The 26,711-nt window shown below is 40.3% G+C and overlaps 1 protein-coding gene across 1 annotated transcript in view; it reads right to left on the bottom strand.

The window, feature by feature from the left end:
- Nucleotides 1-22,140, bottom strand: part of drd2b (dopamine receptor D2b) — a gene marked incomplete at its 5' end in the record, with an annotated part of 75,279 nt that extends 53,139 nt beyond the window's left edge. The window contains one exon of the mRNA XM_084414606.1: nucleotides 21,862-22,140. Within this exon, the coding sequence (XP_084270732.1) occupies nucleotides 21,862-22,140 (279 nt within the window). The remainder of the gene's footprint in view (nucleotides 1-21,861) is intronic.
- Nucleotides 22,141-26,711: the final 4,571 nt, after the last annotated feature.

Genomic DNA, 26,711 nt, shown 5'->3' with positions numbered 1-26,711 from the left:
TCAGATACACATAGTGTTAGGCCGTGTGTCCACCAAAGCATTTTTAGCCAGCTGAAAACGCTAGGCGCTCTGCTGAAAACGCCTAGCTGTGGGCGCTTGAGAGCGTTTTGCCAGCGTTGCAGTTTTTTTTCAGTTGAGACGGTTGAGATACTTGCTTGTTATGATACGGAATATCCGCGAAAGTCTTACTAGTATCTCATTTCACACATATTTTGTTTCTGTGTTGATTCTATATTACAATGTCAATACAATGTAATGTGTTTTCTCTGGCTCTTGTTTTAAATGATTTTGTTCCGTTATTATGCTTGTTGTTGTCATCTGTTGACGTTGTACAAGCAGAATCATGTGGCGGACGCGGTTGGTCGGTGTGGTATTAGTCCCGCCCCTCCTCCACTGTGATTGGTCGGTTGGGTAAAAAGTGACAGTGATGAGCGCAGCGTTTTACCCAAAGTTGAACATTCTTCAACTCTCGGCGACCTGTAAAAAACGCTGAGCGCTCGGCGCTTCAGCGTGAAAAAAACGCTCAGCGCCTCGCTACGCTCATGCCGTTTTAAAAACGCGGCGCTCCCATTGAAAACAATTGAAAAAACACGCCAGCCGCGTGAAAAAAAACGCATTGGTGGACACACGGCCTAAGTACACTATAAAGTTTACTCTTTTTCCCAGTTCACCGGCCACTTACTTTCATGTATTTCGGGAGAAGTGGATGAATTCACGTGTTGTAAATCCAACAGATCTGATTCGGCACAAACTAACATGCCGGCGCCCATTGTGCATATAGCTCAACTAGCAACTAGATCATTGTAAAGGAGGTTAATCCTCTGGGGTTTAAAAGCTTGAAGTGTCTATTTTTAAATGATGTAAATCATATCAAAAACAAATATTCTCTGTTCAAGTAATCCATATGAAAGCAACGAGAGGTCTAGTTTCTCAATGTCACGGAGTCATCAGATCAGCACGCTCCGCCCACTCGTTCACTCTCCCCCGGTATTCTGATTCACCGCACCTGCACAACATCATCAACTCACACTATAAAGAGGCACTTCTCCTTCACTTCCTTGTCTGGTCTCATACTTACGTACACTTACAGACTCTACCCTGATACTTACGTTGACTACCTACCTCAAGGATTCCTTATCTGAACTTTGTCTCCAATCATCCGTCATCCTTCTGTCATCTGTCTTCTGCCTTCAGCCTGCCGTATCATCTTTGATCACCTGCAATCAAGAAACAAAGATTAACGCTCAGCTAAGTTCATCATCCAATTCAGATTCTCTGCAACATACTCATCAGTCTCCTCTGCTGTTCCACTCCGTGCCTCTGTTCAATAAAGACCTTGTTTATACTAATCGCTTGTCTGCTTCCTTCTGTATTGTGACAGAAGACCAGACCACATGCAGAGCCCCACGGAGACTGCAGCGAATCGTCCCACCGATCCATTTGTAGATCTTGTTCACGCAGTTCGTCTTTCCCTTCAACCTTCTAAGTCTGACAATCCACCTACCGTTCCCGCTGATATAATTCAAGCCGCATGTCAATCACCGCCTGCCCAGTTCGACCACCACGCCCAGCGGTGAGTACTATTCAACTTTCACTTCAAATTAACTCTTTATCCCGTCCAAATGTACATGTCCTAACCCCCCACATTTGTGTCTCAGCACAAGCTCTCATCGACTCGGGTTCCGCGGGGAACTTCATCTCCACCCAACTTCTCCAAAAACTAAATGTCCACAAGAAACGCTGCTCTCAGGATTTGAGGATTCACACCATCCAAGGGAAGCCGCTGGGTTGTGGTCGTACTTCTCTCCCACACTGATGCTCTGCATTGGGTGCCTGCATACCGAGGAGATCACGTTCATTGTGCTGGAAGGATCCACAGCAGACCTCATCCTGGGACGCCCGTGGATGTCATAACATCAACCACGTATCAACTGGATCACCGGGGAAGTATTGCAATGGAGTGATACCTGTTTTCAATCCTGTCTCTCCTCTGTCCAAAGATCTTCAAAGTCTCGTTCTCTCTCATTCACCACTCTGGAACAACCAGCACTCTCACTCAATTCTACCACCGTTGAGAGCCCGGAGGTGGATCACAAGGTGGAGATTCCTCCAGAGTACCGGGCGTTCCAGGATGTCTTCAGTAAGCGGTTGGCAACCCAACTTCCACCACATCGGCCATGGGACTGTGCAATCGATCTACTACCTGGGGCTAGAGTATATCCACTGTCCATCCCGGAACAGAAGGCCATAGAGGAGTATATCCAGGAGGCACTTCAACAACGATTCATCAGACCATCTACATTCCCTGCCGCTTCAAGCTTCTTCTTCGTTGCTAAAAATGACGGAGGCTTGAGTACCGTCACCTCAACTCCCAGACAGTAAAGTACAGCTATCCACTTCCTCTGGTCCCGTCAGCTCTGGAACAGCTACGGGGAGCTTGCATCTTCTCCAAGCTGGACCTGCGGAGCGCATACAAGCACATTCATATACGCCGAGGTGATGAGTGGAAGACTGCCTTCATTACCCCTTCAGGACACTACGAATATCAGGTCATGCCGTACGGCCTGTCCAGCTAACCTGCTGTCTTCCAGGGCTATATGAATGAGGTGTTCCGGGAATTCCTCCAACGATTCGTCGTGGTCTATATAGACAACATCCTCATTTATTCCCGGAACCTGGCCGAACATCGCCTTCACGTGACGCAGGTCCTCGAGAAACTCCGCCATCACTATCTCTACCTTAAGCTGGAGAAGTGTGAGTTCCATACCACCTCTGTCCACTTCCTGGGATATGTCATCGATCAACATGGCATCCAGATGGACCAGAGGAAGGTGGATACCATCCGGAACTGGCCTCAACCCACTACCATCAAAGAACTCCAACGCTTTCTAGGATTCGCAAACTTCTACAGACGGTTTATTCACAATTATAGCCTACTTAGCTCTGACCTCTTCACTCAAGGGCCGGCCCAAGTCTCTGTCCTTAACCCCGTCAGCATCTGAAGCATTTTGACAACTCAAGTTGGCCTTCCAAACCGCTCTGATCCTGGTCCACCCAAATCCAGATCTCCCGTTCGTCGTCAAGGTGGACGCCTCATCTACCGGGGTCGGAGCGGTCCTCTCTCAGCGGCAGGGTGATCCTCCAAGACTCCATCCATGTGCCTTCTATTCAAAGAATCTGTCCCCAGCAGAGCAGAACTACGACATTGGTAATCAGGAGCTGCTCGCCATCAAGCTAGCTCTGGAAGAGTGGAGACACTGGTTGGAGGGAGCACATCACAAGTTCGAGGTCATCACAGATCATCGTAACCTTGAATACCTGCAAGAAGCTAAGAGATTGAACCCACGTCAAGCCTGGTGGGCTTTATTCTTCACCGGGTTTAATTTCACCGTCTCATAATCGACCTGGGGATAAGAACTGTAAGGCAGATGCCTTATCACGTCTTCATCAACCTGTTCCTGAAGATTTCTCTCCCGAATTTATCCTCCCTCCAGCCTTGATCATCAGTCCTATCAAATGGGGCATCGATGAGCAAATTACCCAGGCTACTCGCTGGGTAAACACATCATGATATAAAAGTAGGCTAGTATGAGTGTTTACACTAACATAATGCATATTATGTTTAGACCTGTGTTTACTGTTAAATACTGTGTTTGTGGATATCTGTTCAAATGATGTTTATAATGTGGTAACAAAGCATTGTAAGTTTGGGTCATTCACGCTGCATTTGAAAGCAAAACGCGCCAAAAATTTTTTTTACTCCAATCTCATTTCATAACGAATGATAACATTTGATGTTTTTCTGAAGTGTAGTGTACTGAAGTGTTCCTTTTAATGATTTATCGTTATAGGCCGCCAGCATTTCTGTAAAGTAAAAATTATTATTAGGGGTTCAAGCACGAAGTGCTGAAACCCTATTGTAATTGCCCTGATTTTGATTATTTTTCTTCCGCCGTAAAACGCATCGTGCAGCCCAAACGGTAAGTGCTGGAGACTTGAAACTTGGCCAGATGGTAGTACAAAAATCGAGGAGAGGTTCAGAGATTATGACCCCGATTGGCCCATAGGTGGCGCTATAGCGACCAAAAGCGCGAAACTGCTCATAACTCCTAGACCGTATGTCGTAGACTCTACGATTTCATTTCCGGTATGCAAATTTTTCCGCCATTTTGAATTTTGTCAAAAAAATACTTTTACATACTAGTCCAAGGTTTTTCGCCCGATCAGAACCAAACTAGTGCAGAAATGTTCTCTGGAGTCTGATTATCAATAATTATCGAAAAAAAGTTGAAATTTTGATTCATGGTAGCTAGGGGGCGCAAAATGAACGTTGTGGGAGGAGCCTGTATTACTAAAATGGCTATAACTTGAGAAGTAAATGAGATATCTTCACCAAACTTGGAACACATGTGTAAGAGGTCAATTTGGGGTCACCGTAAAAATATCGCGACGATTGAACACTAGATGGCGCTATAACATGAAAAAAAAACATGAAAAGGGCTATGACTAGGGGTGTAACGATTCGTTTTAACAACGATTCGATTCGTATCGCGATTCGTGGTTGTCGATACGATTCAAGGACGATATTGGTTCATTTAGAACGATACGATCCGAAACGATTCAGTGACCTGAAATCGATTCAGTGACTTTTTAGCCAAAAATTCTTGTAAGGGAATCAGGTATCAATTAATTATGGATATAAACAAACAAGTAAACAACAATTAATGTCAAATGCATTCACATTTTATTTGAATAAAGTAGGACTGAACGATTATGACAAAAATTATAATTGTCGATTATTCCCTTGAAATTGTAATTGCGATTATTAATTACGATTATCACAACATTGAATGATGTTTTGAATAGTTTGTCCATGGGACCCACATTTCCCCATGGTCATCAAGCCGCAACCCACCTTTTTAGGAATTATATAGGCCTATTATAATACATTTGTTTACACAAAAATTGTTGACACACAAGTTCTGTCCCCCTTTACTTAACATACAAAAAAAATGTTAAGAATATGACAAATACTGATAAACAGTAGGCACGGCGAGGTTAAGCTATTAAATAGCAGTCCCAAACTAGTTTTTGTTAATACAATCTTGGTATGAGCCACCACAGTCATATAAAAATATACAAAATAACCAGTAAGTGGCATTTTGTTATGGAAACAAACAACAATTAGGCTACCATGGTGATACACAATACTTAGAAGAACTGGTAAAGAAACATGGAAACTGCTCCTGATAAATAGCAACACACATGACGTACCAATAACGTAATTTATTGGTATTTTACTTTTATTTCTTAACTTACTAATTTACGACGTTGCATTCTCGTATGTCTTTTGCACTTTAGTGAAGTGATACAGCGCTCTCCGCCGCATTTGCGCGTGCAATTGAAGAGCGTCACACATGACGACGACGTCACAGATAGGCAGACTGAATCGAGTAACGTTTAACGCCTTTAGTGCTAAGAAAAACATCCATATAAAGTCTGACATGCTTAAATCCAATGCGTTATTTCCTAGTATCGATACAATCGATTCATTACCTTTTAAAACGATGTTAGATCGATATGAATTTGAGCACCTATTAGACAAGGCTAACGGAGGCAGATCAGAACGAAACTCAATGGGCATGTTCAACTCATGGCCCTAGAGGTCTGTAAGAATTTTGAAAGAAATCGGCCACTAGTTGGCGCAAACGAGTTTTATGGCTCTGTAATCACGTGGTGTTACACTCATCCACACAATATGCATATCATTTGATAGATCTCCTCATGTTGAACAACTTTGCCTCAAGAACCATTGCTGTCAATCAAACCGTTCATTAAATATTCACGAACATGTTAAAAACCTACTTTTGCGAACTAGTCCTAGGTTTTTCGCCCGATCGGAACCAGACCAGTCTAGGACAATTCTCTGGACTCTCTAGATCAATAATTATCAAAAAAAAAGTTGAACTTTTGCATTTGGATGACTGTAATAGGGTCATTTATAAAATGGGCGTGGCAAAATACACTAAAAAGCCTATAAATCCTAAATGAAAACTCAGAACTTCACAAAAATTGGTGAGCATATGTGACATAACATCATTAACAAGCAAGCACAATTTTATGGAGATCGGACCATAGGTGGCACTATAACTGCTAAAAATCTTTAAAACCATATATTTCCTATGGTACATTGCCTGTATTGGCTGTAAATGGTATTTTCCATCTATTATATCAGTGGTTACATGCTTACTAAAAAAAAACTTAATAACTTTTGATGCTTTTGTGCTTAAAGGCCTTAACCTGTTAAGAACCCTTTGTACTAAAAGCACAAGTATGATCTCATTTGAAAGCTGACACCTGGCATTTTATTGTAAATGCAGAATTAATTATTGTCATAATGAAAAAAATAGTTATAAATAGCTTCAAAGTTTTGTAAAGTTATTAGAAATTTATTTTTATGAAACATCTTCATGAAAATAAAATTGAAGTTGGCACTGTAGCAATCTAGAAATGCACTGCAGCTAAAGCCACATGTCTGACCATGTTAAATTTAAAGTTGGCACTGTAGCAATCTAGAAATGCACTGCAGCTAAAGCCACATGTCTGACCATGTTAAATTTAAAATCTGAAGATGGTAAGTCAAACTCTGTATTTAGTTAAATGTTTTTCAAGATCATGTCATATGACTTTATTTTGATTAGACTCTAAAATGCAACTGATGTTTAGTCATCATCTAAGCATCCATTCAGTCTTTTGTCTCTATTGTTTTGTGGTGCAAACGAGCCCCATTCAGTCTCAGTCTCCCCATGCACACATTCACACCTCTCCAGCCTGGTTATGGCTATTCACAGGCTATTCACAGGCTATTCATAGGGTTTCAATCCCTAATTTCTTTTATCAAAGTTCTCACTTCACATTTGAAACTGTATCAAATGCCCTTCTTGAATAAAGAAACATTTCAGTAAGCATTCCTATTGAGAAAAAAATCATAAAATAATAACTGCTAGGTGGCAGGTGCACCTAGGGCTAGCTAGCATGTTAGCTTAGCACACCATCAATACACAACCATTTATGAGATCAAAACCATGTTTGTGCTCCAAACTTACTTTATAACGCAAGTCGAGTGTTTTAAATAATCTTCTGTGATCTGATTTGGCTTCAGATAAAAAAATCAGACAGAAAATATATTATTTTATAGTATTCTGCACGATGATAATATATAGACGTCTATATAGATTAGCATTGCATTATAAATATAATCTATTATTATGAAAATACCTGACATGGCTCGAAGAACACAGGCAAATCAAATATCATTGCAATCATGTTTATTGTCTTCAAAACGTCTTTATCTGCATGTTACAACGATCTCTGTTAGCTGTGTGTGTGTTCGGCGCTTCCTGGAATTTCACATGATTATGGCTCTTCTTCATGTTCTATATGGACTATACTGTGCACATATAGCGCCCTCAGGCTGTTGGTACACAGTACATCAGTATACAGCGCTCATAATTATTACATCGACGCATTTGGGTATAAATTCAATAAATATTATTCCTGTCTATAGAAATCTGATGTAAACCTATGAGAATCTATCAATATTTCTCCAAATCTGCACATTTTTGAGCTAAAAGCCCTGAGGGACGTTGTTTTGTCAAGCACTGTCATGACGACAGCACAGAGTATTTTTTCTGAATGGGAGCAGCTGACACTCATAATACATATTAAAGGTATCGACGCATTTTTTCATTTCATAACTCCTGACACAAATTAAGACATAACTGTCACTATAAGTTTCTCAGAATACAATAGTGGTCAAATACTGAAACTTGAGTCTTATATCTTTTTAATGATGTATAGTTTGTCAAGGTATAACATTAAATCTGATAGTAACTTTGAAAAAAAAAAAAAAAAAAACGCTTCAGTGCGTCCGCGCACTGGTAAAGCTTAACAGGTTAAAGGCCTAAACTGCTTGAACCCTGATAAATGCTGCTTGCAGCTTTAATTGTTATTATTATTTTATGCAGCCCTACAAGTATATGCCTACAAGGCACAACAAACCTTGTGTTCATTATATTTATATGTACAGTATATGAACACAAGGTTTGTGCCTTGTAGGCATATATGTGTGTGTGTGAATTTTTTAATCACAATTTTAACCAGAAAAATCACAATTCGATTTTCTTCCCCAAATCGTGCAGCCCTATAGTTTCTCCTGATATCAACATGTTCACAGTTGTCTTTTTAAAAGACACATGAGTCTCTGTACATGAACATGGTAAAATGAAGCAAACACCTTGGAAATGGGCACACAGTTGTGTGACTGTTCACGTCTCTCTGTTTAGATCAGTGTGCTCAATAATGTGCCTTTCTGTCTTTTGTATCTTCGGACTATGTTGTGTTGTAAATAAATCCAAACAATCAAAAAGCCATTCTGTTAAACTCTCTTACTGCTAGGGCCATTAGCGGAGGGTCTTTGTCTTCCCAGGTGTGAAACACATCAATATTCATGATGACTCGCACCTCCTCGCATACAAATTTCATACAGAGTGGGCAGGATGATTTTCACATCATTTTAAAGCAAAAACTTTAGACTATGTGATACAATTTTCAAAAGTCTTGTGAATAAATAGTCAGTATGGGTTTTATGGCCTTATTTCATTGACTACTTTTTTTTTTTTTTTTTACAAACCACGCATAAACGTCATTTTCTCAAAACTACAAACTTTTACATACATGCTGCATACATATTATTGTAGCAGAGTTTGTGCTGAATATAGTGTAATCAGACTTTAGCCATGAAAATGTTACAAGTAACAGAAATAAGCTCAAATGTCAGAGCATGTCAGAACACCTCCAGGGCCCAGAAAACACCTCAGACCCCAGAGGGTTAAAAACATTATTACAAGCTTACCATTTTGAATCCATGACACACCGGTCACACCCTCATCAAGCAACATCTATAAGAACCCAGCACACACACAGTCATTAGCTGTGTCCCAATTCAGGGGCTGCATCCTCCGAAGGCCGCATTTGAAGGCCGGTTGCGTGACAGCGGCGCGGCGAAGGCTGTCCCAATTCAAAGGATCCTTCGAATACGGCCTACTGTCAAGTGTTGCCAAGGTAAAATTTGGGTAAAATTTTTTTCCTCGGGTTGATTTCCACCTCCGTAGGTACGATTTTGACGCTCCAACACCCCCAAAATATCCCTCAGACGCACAAATCCAGTGGATGATTTGGCTGCCCGATGGAGAAAAGACGATGGGCTTTTTGGGCAACTTTAGTTGCACAGACCTGGCAACCCTGCCTACCGTCTTTTTTTTCCCCAGGGCTGCGAAGGATAGAACAAGGAGCCAGCACCAGCCAAGAGAAAACCAGACTGAGAGGATAAGCTGATCGAGATATTTAGGGAGGACATGAAATTTCAGAGACAGAGGAGAGGAGATCACAGGAGAGCAGGGAGAGAATGGACAGATTGTTTTCACTTCTTGTCAGATTGGTAGAGAAATACATTTTTGGTTATTTGAATTAAAATTTGTAAATTAAACAATCATATACATTATTTTTATGTAAGTTATAATTTGTATATGAAACAAAAATTATTTCTGAGCATTGTTTATTTTTGTAATGCAAGTAATAACTAAATGTAATAAAGAAATGATTCTATACATTTGTTTTTCATGTCAATTAATTTGTAAATGATACAAAATAAATTGTTCTAACATTTTTACTTACAGTACTTTTTACAACTGTTTACAAGATAAGTTATGTTTAATAACTTGTTATAATGCAAGATATGTTATGTTTATAGTATATTTTTATTTACAGTATACATAAAACAATTTGGAAGAAAACATTTTTCTGTAGAATTTTATTGAGCTGAGCAGGAGATCCTGGATGGGCTGCACACTAGAGACCCTGGTAAGACCTCTGCTGGCGGGACATCATCTGGGATGAGTGCATACTTCCACTGTCCACTAACATGTTTGCAGGGCTGACTCAGTCGTGGGCTGCCAGTTACTGAGATGTTCTCAGAAAGAGGGAAGAACAGGGACGTGCAGAGAGTTCCTCAGGGACAGGGGCTCAAATGTAATAAAGGGGTATATATATGGTCATCAAGGTTGCATTTATTTGATCAAAAATACAGAAAAAACAGTAATATTATGAAATATTACTACAATTTAAAATAATGGTTTTCTATTTTAATACGCTTTTAACCTTTGATACTTTTTCAGGATTCTGAGTTTAAAAAGGTAAAAAAAAAAAAAAAAAAACTTTGTACCAATATACACTACCGTTCAAAAGTTTGGGGTCAGTAATTTTCTTTCTTTTTAAAAATAAATAAATAAATGTTTTCAACATTAATAATAATTCAGCATATTATAATGATTTCTGAAGGATCATGTGACACTGAAGACTGATGCTGAAAATTCAACTTTGCATCACATAAATAAATAATATTTTAAAGTATATTAAAATAGAAAACCATTATTTTAAATTGTAACTCCTGTATTTTTGATCAAATAAATGCTGTATTTTTGTATTTTTAATCAAATGAATGCAGGCTTGATGTGCATAAGAGACTTCTTTAAAAAAAAAAAACACATAAAAAATAGTTATGTGTCCAAATTTTTTACCGCTACTGTAGGCTACATACTATATATATATATATATATATATATATATATATATATATATATATATATATATATACTATTGCTCCATAATTATCAAAAATGTTAAAATAATAAAGTCATTTCACGTCACCATTTCGAGTGTTGTTGTCAGCCTACACTTCACATAATAGGCCTGTAGGTGGCGCCTGGGCTTCATTTAACCAACTATGATAAATTAACCAAATTCATTTAGGGGTGATCCCGAATAGTCGAAGATTCGATGCTTCGATAGGAGGAGCCTGATTCGACTACCGATCTCACGGTCGAATCTTCGCGGAGGTGTTATGAAACGAGGATCATGCCACTTTGGCTATATGAGGGCGCTCAATGTCTGATTTCACATAGAACTAGCTTTTATGTCAATACGTTAATATTCAGCCTATTATGATAATGCTGTATATAAAAATGTGCAAAGAAAGAAGCTTTTAATAAATATTTTTTAACATGCGTGAATAAATCCAAACACCCCGTGACAGATTTAAGTTTCACTTTCGATCCGTGACCGACAGAGGAGCGTCTTGGCGGCAAGGATTTAAATCTTTAACAATGTCTGGGATAAGAAAATCTAAAGTGTGGATGTACACCATCAGAAAGGATATTCTCCAAGGCTGGATTTAGCATCAGGAAAACCATGATCGCACTTCTGCCGGCCAACGTTAACACGTTTCACGCATAGACTGGGTTTCACGTTAGAATGTATTTTATCTGCGCGCACAATTTGAAAAGACTCCAACGGACACAGACAGAGTGAAAGACTGGATTTGTTCTCGCGATCAGGTAACGTTAGGGTACAAGTGTTTTCAAAACTTTTCAGCCGGTTCTAATTTGATTTTTAGATGCTGTGAACATTTTTAGATAAAAAGACTGCCTCTCCAGTTTAGCATTTATTGTTGTTTCTGCAGTTAAAAAGACAAAGTTGAAAATTCTGGCTACTATCGTTATTTTAATAATTTCTTTATTTTTATTTTATTTATTAATCTGTCAGGGTTATCTAATCTAACTATTTGTGGCTTGTGTTTTGAATGTTCCTCTGCACTTTAGGCATTTTGCACACATTTGCTCATCTTGTGACTTGATTCTGATTTATTTCGTTTTGTATTTTTATTTATTAGAAAGGTATATTCTGTTCTAATTTAATTTAGTAAATTAATTGTTTATTTTTTCGGTGCGTCGATGTTGTGCTGTATAGGCTGGCCTGCTCGCACAGGTAATTTAGCCGATTGAATTTGATTTGCATGTGAAATGCAAATCCTGTCTGCAGTGTGGCCTTTCTGGAGTTATTTATGTTATTTCTTAGTTTTATTGATCCAAAATGTTTTTATACATTTTCTTCTATAGCTTTGTGTGATTTTCTGTACATCGCGGCTTTGAAACGTTAAAGCCCCGCCCCCAGCCCCAGCCCCAGCCCCCGCCCCCATACACATGATTCGACTATTAGTCGACTATAGGCAAGACATGACGATTCTGATTCGACTATGAAAATCCATAGTCGGGGACAGCCCTAAATTCATTTACCATTTGATCAAATGGTAAACGGTGTATCAATATACATAGACTATACAAGTGACTTGAATACTACTTACCGTTAATGCTACTTTTGGTGCTGGTTTTGTGCAGTGCTTTGTAGTCAATTAACATCCATTGTTTCAACGACGCAGATTCAGATCGCTTCATAAATGTAAATTCGTCTGTCCATGTAATTTTCAAAAATTTACAAATGGGCATCAATGAATTATGTAATATTTTAAAATATGTCATATGTGGATTTTTTTATTGAATCGACACACTACATTTCATTATTGAAAAAAAGTTACAAAAAAATTGTTTGGATTATTTTTTTCCTGCCGTCGAGCCATATACTCACTGAAAGAACCATATTTGGCTCGAGAGCATCGATTCCCGAGCAGACTGTGGAATACCTACGTTTACACTAGTGTATTTTCATTTTGTGCATAACTCTGGCTACGGTTACGTCTGCCGTCCACACTTCTCTAGAGTTTTAGACCCTCGAAAACGGAGACTGACCCCTTCAGATACGTAAAAAATGAACGTGATTTTAGGCTACTTTAGTTTTTTACACATTGTCATGTTAATTATAATCAAATGCATTTTGTTTTATTGACCACAATATTATCATTGATATTTGTTTGAGAGGGGCACTTTTAATTAATTTTGAAAAAGGGCAGGGGCTCAACCCCCCAAAGCCCTTTCTGTCTGAGATGAGTTGAATAACAATCAAAAGTATTTCAGATTTATACTTTAATCCAGAGTAAATGTAGGAGTTGTTCATTGGGACGGTTTGGTTTTGTCGCCTAGCAACTGTGACAGCCGTTGTGATGAGCGGGAGTAACATTTGTACTGGACTTTATATATACAACTTTATATAAGCTATATACAGTTGAAGAAATAATTATTTGATCCGTGGTCGTGGATGGGTCTTCCAGCATGACAATGACCCAAAACATACCTCCAAGGCAACAAAGGAGTGGCTCAAGAAGAAGCACATTAAGGTCTTAGAGTGGCCTAGCCAGTCTCCAGACCTTAATCCTACTGAAAATCTGTGGAGGGAGCCGAAACTTTGAGGTGCCCAGTGACAGCCAAGAAAACTTAAGCATTTAGAGAGCATCTGTAAAGAGCAGTGGACCAAAATCCCTCCTGAGATGTGTGCAAACCTGGTAACAAACTACAAGAGATGTCTCACCTCTGTGCTTGCCAACAAAGGTTTCTCCACAAGTACTAAGGCATGGTTTGCTTGGGGATCAAATACTTATTTCACTCACTGAAATGCAAATCAATTTATAACCTTTATATAATTAGTTTTTTTTTTTCTTTTTTTTCCCTTTTTTTTCCCTATCCGTTCAAATAAACCTACCAACTGCCTAAAAAAAAAAAAAAAAAAATATGTACATAATAAAGTCTAAAGAGTATAAACTAGCCTATGTAGAATCACATACTGGTAACATAAGTCAACATTTGAACCTTTATTGTATTATTGTATTAATTATTATTATTATTTTTTTTTTATGAGCATTTGGGGCTGGATGATTGGTATCTGGGCTCAGAGCATGTCTCATAACTGTGCCCCGCCCGAGTGCCTTTCTTCCCGGAAGTGCATGAAGAGCTCACAAAGTGGTGGAAGGCACCTTTTATTGCCAGGGCTCACTTAATGAGCTCTTCCACCCTCACTCTCCTCAACGGTGGAGAGGCCAGGCGGTATACAGAGGTTTCCCAGGTAGGGAATCTTCTACTAAACTGTCCGGGGCCTGTAAGTTTAATTTGTCTCTGATGGCGAAAGCTTACAGTGCCAATGGAAAGGCCGCCTCCGCTCTGCGTGCCAGAGCCATCCTGAAAGTCCATCAGGCCACAGCATTAAGAGACCTGTATAAGGCTAGTTCTGAGCCAGGATTGATGCAGGAACTGATCTAGGCAACCAACTTTGATCGTTGAAGGTCAAGGCGTTGGCTCACGGCCAGACAATGTCTACCATGAAGGGTCCAGGAATGCCGGAATGCCATCTCTGGCTCAACCTTAATGAGATGATGGACACCCTCAAGGTTCGCTTTCTTGGCACCCCCATCTCTCAAGATGGCCTCTTTGGCAACACTGTTGAGAACTTTGCCCAGTAGTTCTTGACAGTCAAGAAGCAGACAGAGCCCATCAACCTCATCTTGCCTCGGCGTGACTCCACCAGGTCGGGTGCTCTGTCTGCTCATCGCCGAGGGCTCCGTCAGCTCCGCTGCAGTACAAGCACACAGCCCACCTGCAGCGTCAAGCCCCCTGCATAAAACCATCAGACAAGGGCCAATAACCAGAAGCTTTGTCGCATCCCTGAGATGGGCGACCCAGGGATGTTGAGTGATGTTGGGTGTCTGAGTGTCCCATGAGTGACGTGTCATAAGGATGTGCTGCTTCTTAGATGTTCACCCGTCTTAGGTCGGATTCTAGTTGGGGTACAAGGAGCAAGGTAGGTGTACCCAGAAGTGCAACCACAGGGTCGGGACGTGATTCTTCCCGAAATGGTGGCCAACACTCCACTTTGCTACACTGTCGCAGCACCTCCAAAAACAAATTGTCCTGGCAGTGCCATTCGGAGCTTGGAAGCATGGTTAGTGTTCCCCAACCCATCGCGCTGGCTTATCAGGACAGTCAGACTTGACAATGTGATTCAGTTCACCAGGCGCCTACCCTGGTTAACCAGTGTCCTCTTTTACCTCGGTGGAAGGCAAAGACATTTGTGTCCTGCATGCAGAGATTGCAGTCTTCTTGGCGAAGGATGCAATAGAACCTATCCCTCCAGCCCATAGACTGTAAAAAAAAGATGGATGACGCACATTCACTCTCTTCCAATGTAGAAAAGAGAATTCGCCAATGTCCCAATATGGCGCTGACATCTTATAGATGTAACAGTTATAGAAATTTAGAAATTAAAGTTGAAGCTCCAGTCTCCTCCCGAAAATCCCCCAAAAAGTCTGTTGGTGCCTCAGTGACTACTTCGCTCAGAAAACTGTCAATCACGGCTGTCAATCATGACGTCACACTCCTGTTTTTATAGCATCAAATAACTAAGACCAAACGTATTTAGAAAAATGAACACTTAAACTTACATCAGCATGATAAAACCGTATATTATAATATAAATAATTATAATTATAAAAATTATAATATTTGAAGTGTAATTTGATTGTTTAGTTTGCCTCACATCCATTATATTACATGGGTGGGACCAACCAATATTACTGGGACCAACCACCTGGTGGCGATCGAGAGGCTTTGGCTTCACTTTTCAGAACTTGTGCTGCACGCTTGCTCCAGCCACTGTGAAGTAAGGGTTTTACAGCCCTTACTTCATAGTGCTAAAGAAAGATGATGGGTTATGACCAATCTTAGATCTGCAAGTTTTGAATCAAGCCCTGCACAAGCTCCTGTTCAAGATGTTAATACAGAAACACATTTTGATGCGTTTGTCATCAGGCAATATACCTGAAAGACGGGTACTTTCATGTTTTGATTCTGCCTTAAAACAGACAGTTTCTTCAGCTTGCTTTCGAAGGTCACATATGTCAATACAACTTCCTCCCTTTCGGGCTGTCCCTGTCACCTCGCATCTTCACGTAAGTCACAGAGGCCGCCCTCTACCCAATAAGGGAAGTGGGCATCCGTATCCTCAATTATCTCAACAACTGGCTAATTCTAGCTCACTCTTGAGAATTTATTGTGTGCACACAGGTACTTGGTGCTCAGACATCTCAGCCTATTGGGACTTCAGGTCAACTAGGGAAAAGAGCACACTCTCTCCAGTGCAGAGCATCTCAGAATCAAGGAACAAGCGAACAAGCTCGCCCAGTCGGTGCTGAACTGCCTGAAGTCATTCAGGGGAAAAACAGCGGTCTGACAGAAACAATTTCAGAGGCTCCTGGGTCATGTGCCGTCCTTGGCGGTGGCGGGTTGATGCATAAGAGACCGCTTCAGCACTTGCTTCAGACTCGAGTCCAGAGATGGGTATGGTGCAGTGGTAGACATTGCATGGCTATCATGCCGATCTTTTGCTGCACATTTAGCCTTTGGACAGACCTTGCATTTCTATGGGCAGGGGTTCTCTTTGCAGTATTGCTGGCCCTGCGGAGGTTTCGGCCATTGATCAATGGCAAGCACGTTTTGGTCAAAACGAAAAACACGGCGAAGTCGGCATATACAACTTGCCAAGGCAGTTTACACTCATGTTGTCACTGCAGGCCGCTCACAGGCTCCCAGGCAAACTCAAATGCGCAGTGGACACAATTGTGCAGTGGAGTGATGCTCCAGGGAGAGTGGAGACTCCATCCCCAGGTGGTCCAGCTGATCTGGAGTAAATTCGGCGAAGCACAGGTAGACCTGTTAACTTCCCAGGAATACTCTCAGTGCCCGCTGTTGTATTCCCTGACCGAGGCCCCTCTCGGCACAGATGCAATAGCACACAGCTGGGCCTTGGGCCTATGCAAATATTCGTTCCCCCCAGTGAGCCTGATTTCACAGACGTTGGTTACACCATATTGCTCCACATGGACTTGGTTCTCGGATCTCATGTTCCTCACAATAGCGAGGAAGGACCTTCTCGACGTTGCGAGTGCAGTAGCTTGCTGAAATCTGCACCGCCAAGACCTTGTAACACAGTTCAGCTGGTTGTGGCGCTATCCCAAGGGACCCCTAGTGTCAGTATATCGACACAATGTCGAAGTGACTGACAGGTAGGGAACATCTTGGTTAATATTGTAACCTCCGTTCCCTGATAAAGGGAACAAGACATTGTGCCCATCCTGCTACAACGTTGAACTACCCTCTGAATTGCTGGGACACGCTCCTCAACACAAACCTGAATGAGAGGATACATGCTATCTTCTTTTTATACCCGTACGTTCAGAGGAGTGGCACATGCAAATTCCACTTGCCAATTCTCATTGGCCTTTTCTCAAGGTGTCTGGGGCTCCCAAGTGCGACCCCTAGTGTCAGTACATCGACAAAATGTCTTGATCCCTCCATCAGGGAATGGAGATTACAAGAGTAACCAAGATGTTATCTTTTGCCTGGGTTGTCAGCACAGTGGATGTGTAACTTGCTGAATCTTTAATGTGATTTAAATGTAATTTTTTTTAAATTTTTGGTTCTACTTTTCAGAAAATATAGTATAGAACTCACTGTTTTAGATGGCATACTGTGATCTTATTGTTGCACTTTGCTGTATAAAAGGTTTTATCTTGTCTTAAAGGGTCATGAAACCCTAAACCAAATTTTCTGAGATTTTAACAGAGGTATGTGTGTTGAACACCATTGAAGACAATGTTAGCATCTGTTAGATTTAATAGTAGGGGGAAAATGGTTACATTTTAGTTTTTTTCCGCTATTTTCGTCTTCCGGGTTTAAAATCTTCATCGTGTCCACGTCACAGGCAGTGACGTGGCAGAGCACTATAGTACTCTGATGACTCATCGGTGTCTCATAATTATTCATGTACTGAGGTTTCTTATCCAATGAGAAGACACTTTCTCTTAATTATTCATGACACCACGTGGAACTTTCCAATGACAGACATGTCAAACTGTGATTTCGCGTAGTAGATGAGAGAGGCAATGATGGGACGCGCGTTTGTTTTCGTGGTGCAAAAGTTCCAGTGCATCTTTCCCCGCGATGCTGCCAGGGCTAGACTCTGACTGCGGGCGGTTGGTTGCCCATCAACCACGGACACATCTATGTAGCAACAATTCAACTGGAGAATGGTGGACTTGTACACCAATGCAGGTTTCGTCTTGCGAATGATGCGGTCGCGAGGACTTTTCTATCGCTTCAGAGGTGTGTGTGTGTATGTCTGTGTGTCTAAAATGTAACCCTGACCGTTTTACTTGCCTTTTGTTAAATAATCACTCATTATTAAAATGTATATATTTCGATAATAACTCAATTGTATGGAACGTATGCTTAATTTGTGCAAACTTCTATGCCACTGACTATCTTTATTATGTGGGTTCAGGGGGCGCGTAGATCTAGGCTATGTACGGAAGTTTTTTTTTTTTTTTAAGCGGAAAATGTATTACTTTCAAATATATGCATTTATAGTGTGTATATAAACAAATATATATTTTATAATGACATAATTATACATATACATGTACATTTATATGTTTAAATACAATTATGATTACTGTAGTAGGCTAATATGTAGCAGGGCATTCAGTTACTTTTGAAAGGACAAAAACAAGGTGTCCGTGTATTTCATTAGACTTTAACTTTGCCAGCTATAAAGAAAATCTAGCATTTCCTCATGTTTTACCACTGATTTTTAGTGACAGTCGATATGCATGGGCCACTGGCGATGACAGTTTCCCCCCTCCCCTCTCCCCTCTCCCCTCTCCCCCCTCCCCTCTCCCCTGCCATGCCATACCCACTCCCCTCCCTCCTTCTCACAGCCACCACGCCCATTTAAGTTGCATTTTTCAAAAAGATTGTGAGCTAGACTTGAGCTGAAAGAGGGGGGTTTCATGACCCTTTAAAAAGTTTTATGTACTGTATAGATGTTCTTTATTCATCCTGTATGCTGGTAGTTTTACTAACATGACCGCTTTTATACTAAGTCAGTGTTATCACATTACTGTATAGCTGATTGTAAGTAATTGCAAGTAATTTTACACTGCGTATTTTTAGTAAATCCGGACAGTAGGGGTTTGTGCTGGTGCAGGCTGTTAGTAAATCTGGCCCTTGGAGTGGAGTGCCAGTACAATGATTCATTTATTTCACCTTTATTATTTATACCTGCCGCCTTACACTATATCATATTTGAATGTATTAGAATCTATAATATTTAAAATTACTATATATTTTTAAATATATATTTAAATAATCTATACTACACAAAATATAATTCATTTTATAAATATATTTTATTATTGATCATATTTAATTAATTATATTTGTAATATATTTGTCATTTGTAATAGAAATATAGAGTTTTAGTCTTGACTTCTTCTGAAACAGTTACAAATACATTTTGTGGCAGCATCATGGTACAGTGATGGCATCAGGTAGTAATACCATAGAATATGAAATATTATATCTGAAAAATGTAAAAAAAAAAAAAAAAAAAGTACCATGGTGCTTTTTGTTACTGTGTAATTACTATCTGTTTTAATTATTACAAAATACTCTTTCTGCAGCAGCCAAATTCATACTTCAAGAGACTACGTTATTCCCAGCTACCAAACAAAAGGTATTTGCTAATTCAATCATTTATGTTGGGCCAAAATTCTGGGCATTTCAAATGGTTGTATAATTAAATTGGCCCTCTTAAGACAACTGAGACATCAACTATGAACATGTAGACACATGTAGAATGTCACAGTCCTTGATAGTCCTCTTCATGTTTTCCAATAAAAATAGCTTTTATTTAAAAAAAAAAAGAAGTAAATTAAGCTTTCACTGTCCAAGAATGGAGGATAACCATTCATATATCTGTTTTTAATTGTGAGCTACTTTAGGGCTTAATTGTAACAATATTTCCAGAAAACAATAAACCCTTCTAATCATTCACCGTAAGCAATACGGTGGCCACAATATTTTTATGGAGGGTGAAAGAGCAGCTGAGCTGATCCAACAAAGTGCAGCCAAAGGCCATTTTCACAGACTGATGCGGAGTGAGATGGACATTGGTAAGCGACATGGCAATGATGCCAAGTGGGTCTCTCCTTTTCTCTTGACCTGCCGTACATGAAAAGCCAATTGTGCAGAGACAAAGAATTTCAAAGTTACCACTGAAGGAAAATGTCAGCATGCTTTCATTTTAACCATGATAAGGCTTCTCTTGTATCTTTAATAACGCTGTGCTACCAGTGAGGTTTTTGCACATCTGAGGTTAGAGTGAAACTTGATCTGGATGATATTTTAAGGCCACATGAACATTTATGCAGAGAGTTTGTAAGGTTTGATGACACTTGGATTATTATTATTCTTCATTGTGAGAAATTTATTTTTTATGGATTCAACATTGTAGCTCCATTAATAACTGTTTTGTGGTCTTTTCTAATGCCTGCTAGACTTGTTTCATTGATATCTCAATAATACTGAATGGCCTAAAAGATGCACAAAAATGCACACATTCCCTACATTCTCAGCACTATTATAATTTTGTTTTTCTTGTTAATAGTGCAAGCAAAGAGGAGTTCAACAGAGAATGCCTGTTGAGCTTTAGCAATGGGATTGTAGGCTTTTGAGATAATATTGCCCTAAGCACAAACTGAATTTGAATAAATCCAACAGCTACATACATCAAAAGGTTTCTCAGTCACTCAGTCTCTGCCAACCATGGTTATTATAGTTAACTACAACTAAAACAAAAGCCATAAAAAAATAAAAAATAAAAAAAAAACCTTTTTGGTTAGCCAAACTAAAATGAATGTTAACTGAAATAAAAACAAAAAAAACAAAACAAAGAAATTAAAAACTTTCAGCTATTTTCTAAGGCAACATTTCTCCCTTTTACTTAGTTTAACTTAATTTAACTAAAACTGAAATACAATTAATAAAATTATTAGATAAAAAATATATATATATATATATATAAACAATTATGTTTTTTTTTTGTTTATTTAAATTCAAATTCAAATGGAAAATATGAAAATAAATCAAATTCAAATTATTGATAAAAACTATAATTGTATCTCAATAATACTAAAAAGGTATTGCTTTTTAAGATTAGATTAATATTAGATTAATTTGTTGTAATTCTATTTTCTTGCAATAATCTATGGGTGGAGGTTAATATATCAAATGACCTGCAGCAGTAATCTATCAGAGGAGGCCAAGATATTTCAGCAGCTAGTTTAGCCAGCAATATTAACGTTGTTTAGACTTATAAACATTACAATGTCCACAGGACAACCCTTTGTATTTTGAGAGCAATAGTAAGCAGTTGGTTACCATGCACATCCATTTTAATATCTGTTTATCGTTTTAGCCATAATATGAAGCAAGACATTATTGGACAAAATATAAATATCTGATTTATGCATGTCTTTTTATAGAAAACCTCAATGTGGCAAAATATCAAGAAAGCAACTGAAACTCAAAGAACTCATGTTACCTTTTTAACTTGTCTCTTTTTTTTCTCTTTTTTTTTGCAAAGTGAATCATTTCAGCTGTGTAGTACTAAAAAATTAAAAAATATCTTCAATGTCATGATAGCACCTATGCTTTTTTGTAATCTAACAGTAACACCTAAAGACTAAGGAAAAAAAGTGAAATGACCCTACTTGATGCATAGCTACAACTCATTTAGTCCTCTAGTTCCTGTGAAACCTTTGTGGGGCTTTAACATATTGTCTTAGGTGCATTATGTTTCAAGGACAGATCAATTGGCTTTCTGTGAGTTGGAAATCACACAGCTGACACAAAAGCCTTGCGGTGCCATGTGCATTGTAAACCAAAAGCTGTAAGGTGCCAGCTCACTGCAGCCACTGGGACATGTCCCGAAGGTGTTGTTAGGCGATTACCCAATTAAATTAATTGAACAGCACATATTTAAACAATAGCAAGACACTTTGAAGCATGCCTCGTATCCTCAATTTTGAGGCTCATTTTTTGTATACAGTCTGAGGTAATTTTTAACTTCCAGCAACCTGAAATGTGGCTCCATATATATATATATAAAAAAAAAGTTCCTTACCTCAAGATACACCACCCAGGGCATAACTAATGTGGCCACGAGAAGATCTGCCACCGCCAGGCTGACAATGAGGTAATTAGTGGTGGTCTGCAGCGCTTTCTCTCGGGAGACTGCCATACACACCAACACATTGCCGAAGACAATGACAAAGATGAGGAGAGTCAGGAGCATGGCATAGTAGTTATACTGATGCTTGGCCCAACAGCTTGTGCTGTTGACGGCCCCAGTTCCGTTGTCAAAATAAGTGTCATTGTAGGGATACTCCGTGAGGAAATCCATGAGCTGTTGCCAGGGAAGATGCCTGAAACTGAGAGACATAATTCACTGTCAGTAAAGCCACACGGAATGAAACCAAACAGCATTATGTCAACACAAAGGAACATGTTATTGATCAGAGGTTGCTTTATCATATCTCAGTAGAGTTTTTGATTTATGTTTTATTTTAAGCAGAAGTATGTCATTTTGAGGCCAGAATTTCACTTCACCAAATGAAACAACAATTATGATTGTTTTCAAACTGCTTTCCTGAACAACCCTCAAGTCTTCCATTGGTTTGAAAACAGATAGTCCAACTCAAGCCATTGACTGAGCCAGTGTTGCTGTCTTGAGCTGGCAAAAGGAGAACTGGCCAGAGGAAAACCTGGCCAACTGAGCCTGGTTTTTCCCCAAGGTTCTTTTTCCATTTCTGTCACCTGATGGAGTTTGGGTTCCTTGCCACTGTTGCCTTCGGCTTGCTTAGTTTGGGTTTAAAAGATGCTTAAAATTCAACAATGTTATATATTTGACTGCACTGACACTGTTGAATGAGAACAAAACTTGAATGATTATCTGATTTATAGCTAATTCAACTTTGTTTCATTATTAACTAATCATCCCACTAAACATTGGACGTCGGATAGACGTGCAGATCATGTCTATATTGGGTCCGTCGGTCCATGACCAATTCTGGACATCTATTCGACGTCCAAACTAGGTCCACTATTTGGACGTCCAACCATGACCCAACTTGGACGTCATATAGACGTTCAACATTGGACCTTTGAACTGGGTAATTTTTTTCGACGTCCAAACTAGGTCCACTATTTGGACGTCCAACCATGACCCAACTTGGACGTCATATAGACGTTCAACATCGGACCTTTGAACTGGGTAATTTTTTTCGACGTCCAAACTAGGTCCACTATTTGGACGTCCAACCATGACCCAACTTGGACGTCATATAGACGTTCAACATTGGACCTTTGAACTGGGTAATTTTTTTTGACGTCCAAACTAGGTCCACTATTTGGACGTCCAACCATGACCCAACTTGGACGTCATATTGACGTTCAACATTGGACCTTTGAACTGGGTAATTTTTTTCGACGTCCAAACTAGGTCCACTATTTGGACGTCCAACCATGACCCAACTTGGACGTCATATTGACGTTCAACATTGGACCTTTGAACTGGGTGATTTTTTTCGACGTCCAAACTAGGTCCACTATTTGGACGTCCAACCATGACCCAACTTGGACGTCATATTTACGTTCAACATTGGACCTGAACTGGGTAATTTTTTGGACGTCTATGACAGGTGCAGGAAATTTACATGATTATTATAATTTTTTTAATTTACAAATGAAGAGCTCTTTTCCAAAACGCGAGTTTGTCGTGTCATTTTGCTGTGTAATGAACCTATTCACTGCTCCATCCACGTTTCCAAATCGCTATATTTAAAATGTAATATATTTTTAAAATATTTAAAATATTATATTTAAAATATTTTAAATGTACTGCAAGATGCTCGTGATCCAAGCGCCGAACCTATTTTTAGCCTAAACGCGATAATCATAAATTATATCACTCTCTCTGTAGCTCAAACAGTAGAGCGTTGGCACGTGGAGCAGATGATCACGAGTTCGAGTCCCAGGTAAAGCAAGGTGTGTGTGTGTGTGTGTGTGTGTGTGTGTGTGTGTGTGTGTGTGTGTGTGTGTGTGTGTGTGTGTGTGTGTGTGTGTGTGTGTGTGTGTGTGTGTGTGTGTGTGTGAGAGAGAGCACTGAGCGCGATTTATTGTAAACAAACTTTTGTGGATGGACGTCGAAAAATGACGTGCGGAAGACGTCGAAAAATGACGTGCGGAAGACGTCGAAAAAAGACGTCGCCTGGCGTTACAAAACAACCCCTTCAATGGACCAAATTTGGACGTCCAAAAATTACATGAAAATGACGTCACTACGACGTCACATTGCGCAGTGGGATGCAACATTGACAATGCTACTGAACTAAATTGAATCCACATTGAACTGAATAACGGTTCTATTGTCTTCTGAAAAGCTGCTTATAACTGAATTGAACTCATTTCATAATTTATGAACTCTACACAGTTATTGAACTGAACTGAAACAACACTGAACTGACTTGAGCTGAATAATAACACTATTGTCTTCTGTAAAGCAGCTTTAATGCAGAATTTGATTTGTTTCATATTTGATGAAGTTTTAATCATTGATCATTTCCTGTTTATTACTGTAAAGCTTCTCTGAAACATTCGGTGTTGTATAAAGCACTTCAGAAATAAAGATGACTTGACTTTACTTGAAAATCAACATACAAATAGTTTACTAATACATGTTTATCCACATTAAGTGATGAAGTTACAAGTATTTATTAAATGGAAAAAATATACAGTATAGGGCTCTCATGTTTATAGCACAGTTCCCTTTCGAAAGGGAATTTGCGCTGTGTTCCCTAGGAATCGCTATGGGGAATGCCTTGGGCGTGACTGGTGTCTGAAGTGGAAATCTAAACATGACAATGAACTTGACATTGGCAGGCAGCAGCCTATGACGAAACTACAGGTGAGATCGAGAGTATAAAAGTGCACCTGTGCAATACGTCATCTTCTTATTTTCTTCAGGAGGCCGTGTGTTTGAACGTGCGATCTGAACAGGCAAGTTTATAATATGACCAGCACTAGCACTGCAAATTTTAGAATGTGTGTTCATCTGTGTCAGCGTTTTCTGACACTTGATGACACACACGATATGTGCGTTATGTGTATGGGTGAGGAGCATACACGCTCAGTCTTTGCGTGCATTGTGAGCGCTCTCCTCTGAGGAAACTTTGCTCTTGTTTGCCCCTTTTCTTGAGGGAATCAGGACAGCCATCTGTGCCCCGCGGTTCAGGACCTGCTGCAGCCGGCAGATGGAGCTCGCCGATGTGCTTGAGAGGGGTTTGAGTGTCTCTCGCTCATTGGTGGCTGACCAACTCTCTCTCTCGCGGCATCCGATTCAGCAGCGAGCGCATTCATCGCCCCAGGCCAAGCTGTGCAGGGTGAGGCTGATGAGGACGACAATGTTTCTGAGCGCCCTCACCCCGCCTGCCCAGCATATGACAAGTTGTTGGACGTTATGTCGCCCTGCGGATAGGTTAGATCTGCCGTGGAAACTCGATAAGCACACCCTCATGCGGCCGCCTCGATGACCGTTTTCTCTCGGGGCATAATCCACCAGCTCGTATGAGCCTTTTTCATAATCCACCTTTTTCCCAGATCTTCACAATGAGATGCGGAGGTCTTGGAAAAATCCATATTTTGCACACATCCACCGTTCACAGGACGTGGAGCATTGCCAGGCCTCCTCTCGCTATTGAGAGTCAAGTTATAGAGGCCTCCGGTCCTCAGAGCTCCACCGGTCCTCAGAGCTCCACCAGGATAGCGATATCAAGTAGTAGGCTCTGTGAGCCTCCTTGTAAACTGTCATAAGTGTAGGACGTAGTTAGACCTCCTCTCAATTTTGGGAGTCGTCATGTTGAGGCCTCCATCCTCAGAGCCTGATCAGGCAGCAGGGCTGAGTCGTTAGGCACCCTCTGATCCTCCTTGGCTACTGCCTCTTTTATGGAACATCGCCAGGCCTCCTCTCGCTTAGAGAGTTGTTTTAAAGAGGCCTCCGCTCCTCAGAGCTCCGCCCGGATAGCGATGTCAAGTAGTTAGGCTCTCAGTGAGCCTCCTTGGTAGCTGTCCTGGGGGTAGGACGTAGTTAGCCCTCCTCTCACTTCGGACAGTCGTTATGCTGAGGCCTCCGTCCTCAGAGCTCGACCAGGCAGTAGTACTGAGTAGTTAGGCTCTCTCTGAGCCTCTTTGGTTACTGCTTTCAGATGGAGCGTTGTCAGGCTTCCTCTCGCAATAGAGAGTTGAGTTATAGAGGCCTTCGCTCTTCAGAGATCCACTTGGATAGTGATATCAAGTAGTTAGGCTTTCTGTGAACCCTCCTTGGTAGCTGTCCTAGGTGTAGGACATAGTAGGCACTTTTAGACCGTCCTCAGAGCTCGCCCATTGCATGCCAAGTTGTTAGGCTTTCTGTCAGCCTCCTTGGTTGAGAGAGTTGAGCTGAGAGAGTTATTTACTGTGGCCTCCGCTCTACAGAGCTCCGCTAGGATAGCATTGTGACTGGTAGGCCTCTGTGAGCCTCCTTGCAAGATGTCCTGAGCGTTGGGTGTTGCAGGCCTCCTCTCATTTTTAAGAAGAGCAAAAATATCTGAAAAGCAAAAGTCTCTTTTGTCCATTTAATTTCACTCCATTTAATCATCATAGACCGGAGCTTCTTAAGAACAGAGGCCTCAATAGGATGACTCTAAAGAGAGAAAGCCTAACTACATTCATATTATTCATATTAAGGCCAGCATCCAGACCTGAAGAGTGGAGCCTCAAACAAGAGGCCTAGCAATGCACTAACCCAAAGGGCAGTACAGAGAAAGCTCAGAAAGAGCTAAAACTCAGTCTAACTGGCCCGCAAAGCGTTGCAGAGTGGAAGACTCAATGCAGCTACACTCATAATGAGAGGAGGCCTAGCAACACTCCACACTAAGG

The sequence above is a fragment of the Rutilus rutilus genome (genome assembly GCF_951802725.1).
Source record: "Rutilus rutilus genome assembly, chromosome: 7".
Classification (NCBI taxonomy): Eukaryota; Metazoa; Chordata; class Actinopteri; order Cypriniformes; family Leuciscidae; genus Rutilus; species Rutilus rutilus.
The sequence above is the reverse complement of the archived record's forward strand: the minus strand, read 5'-3'. Positions and strand labels throughout refer to the sequence as shown.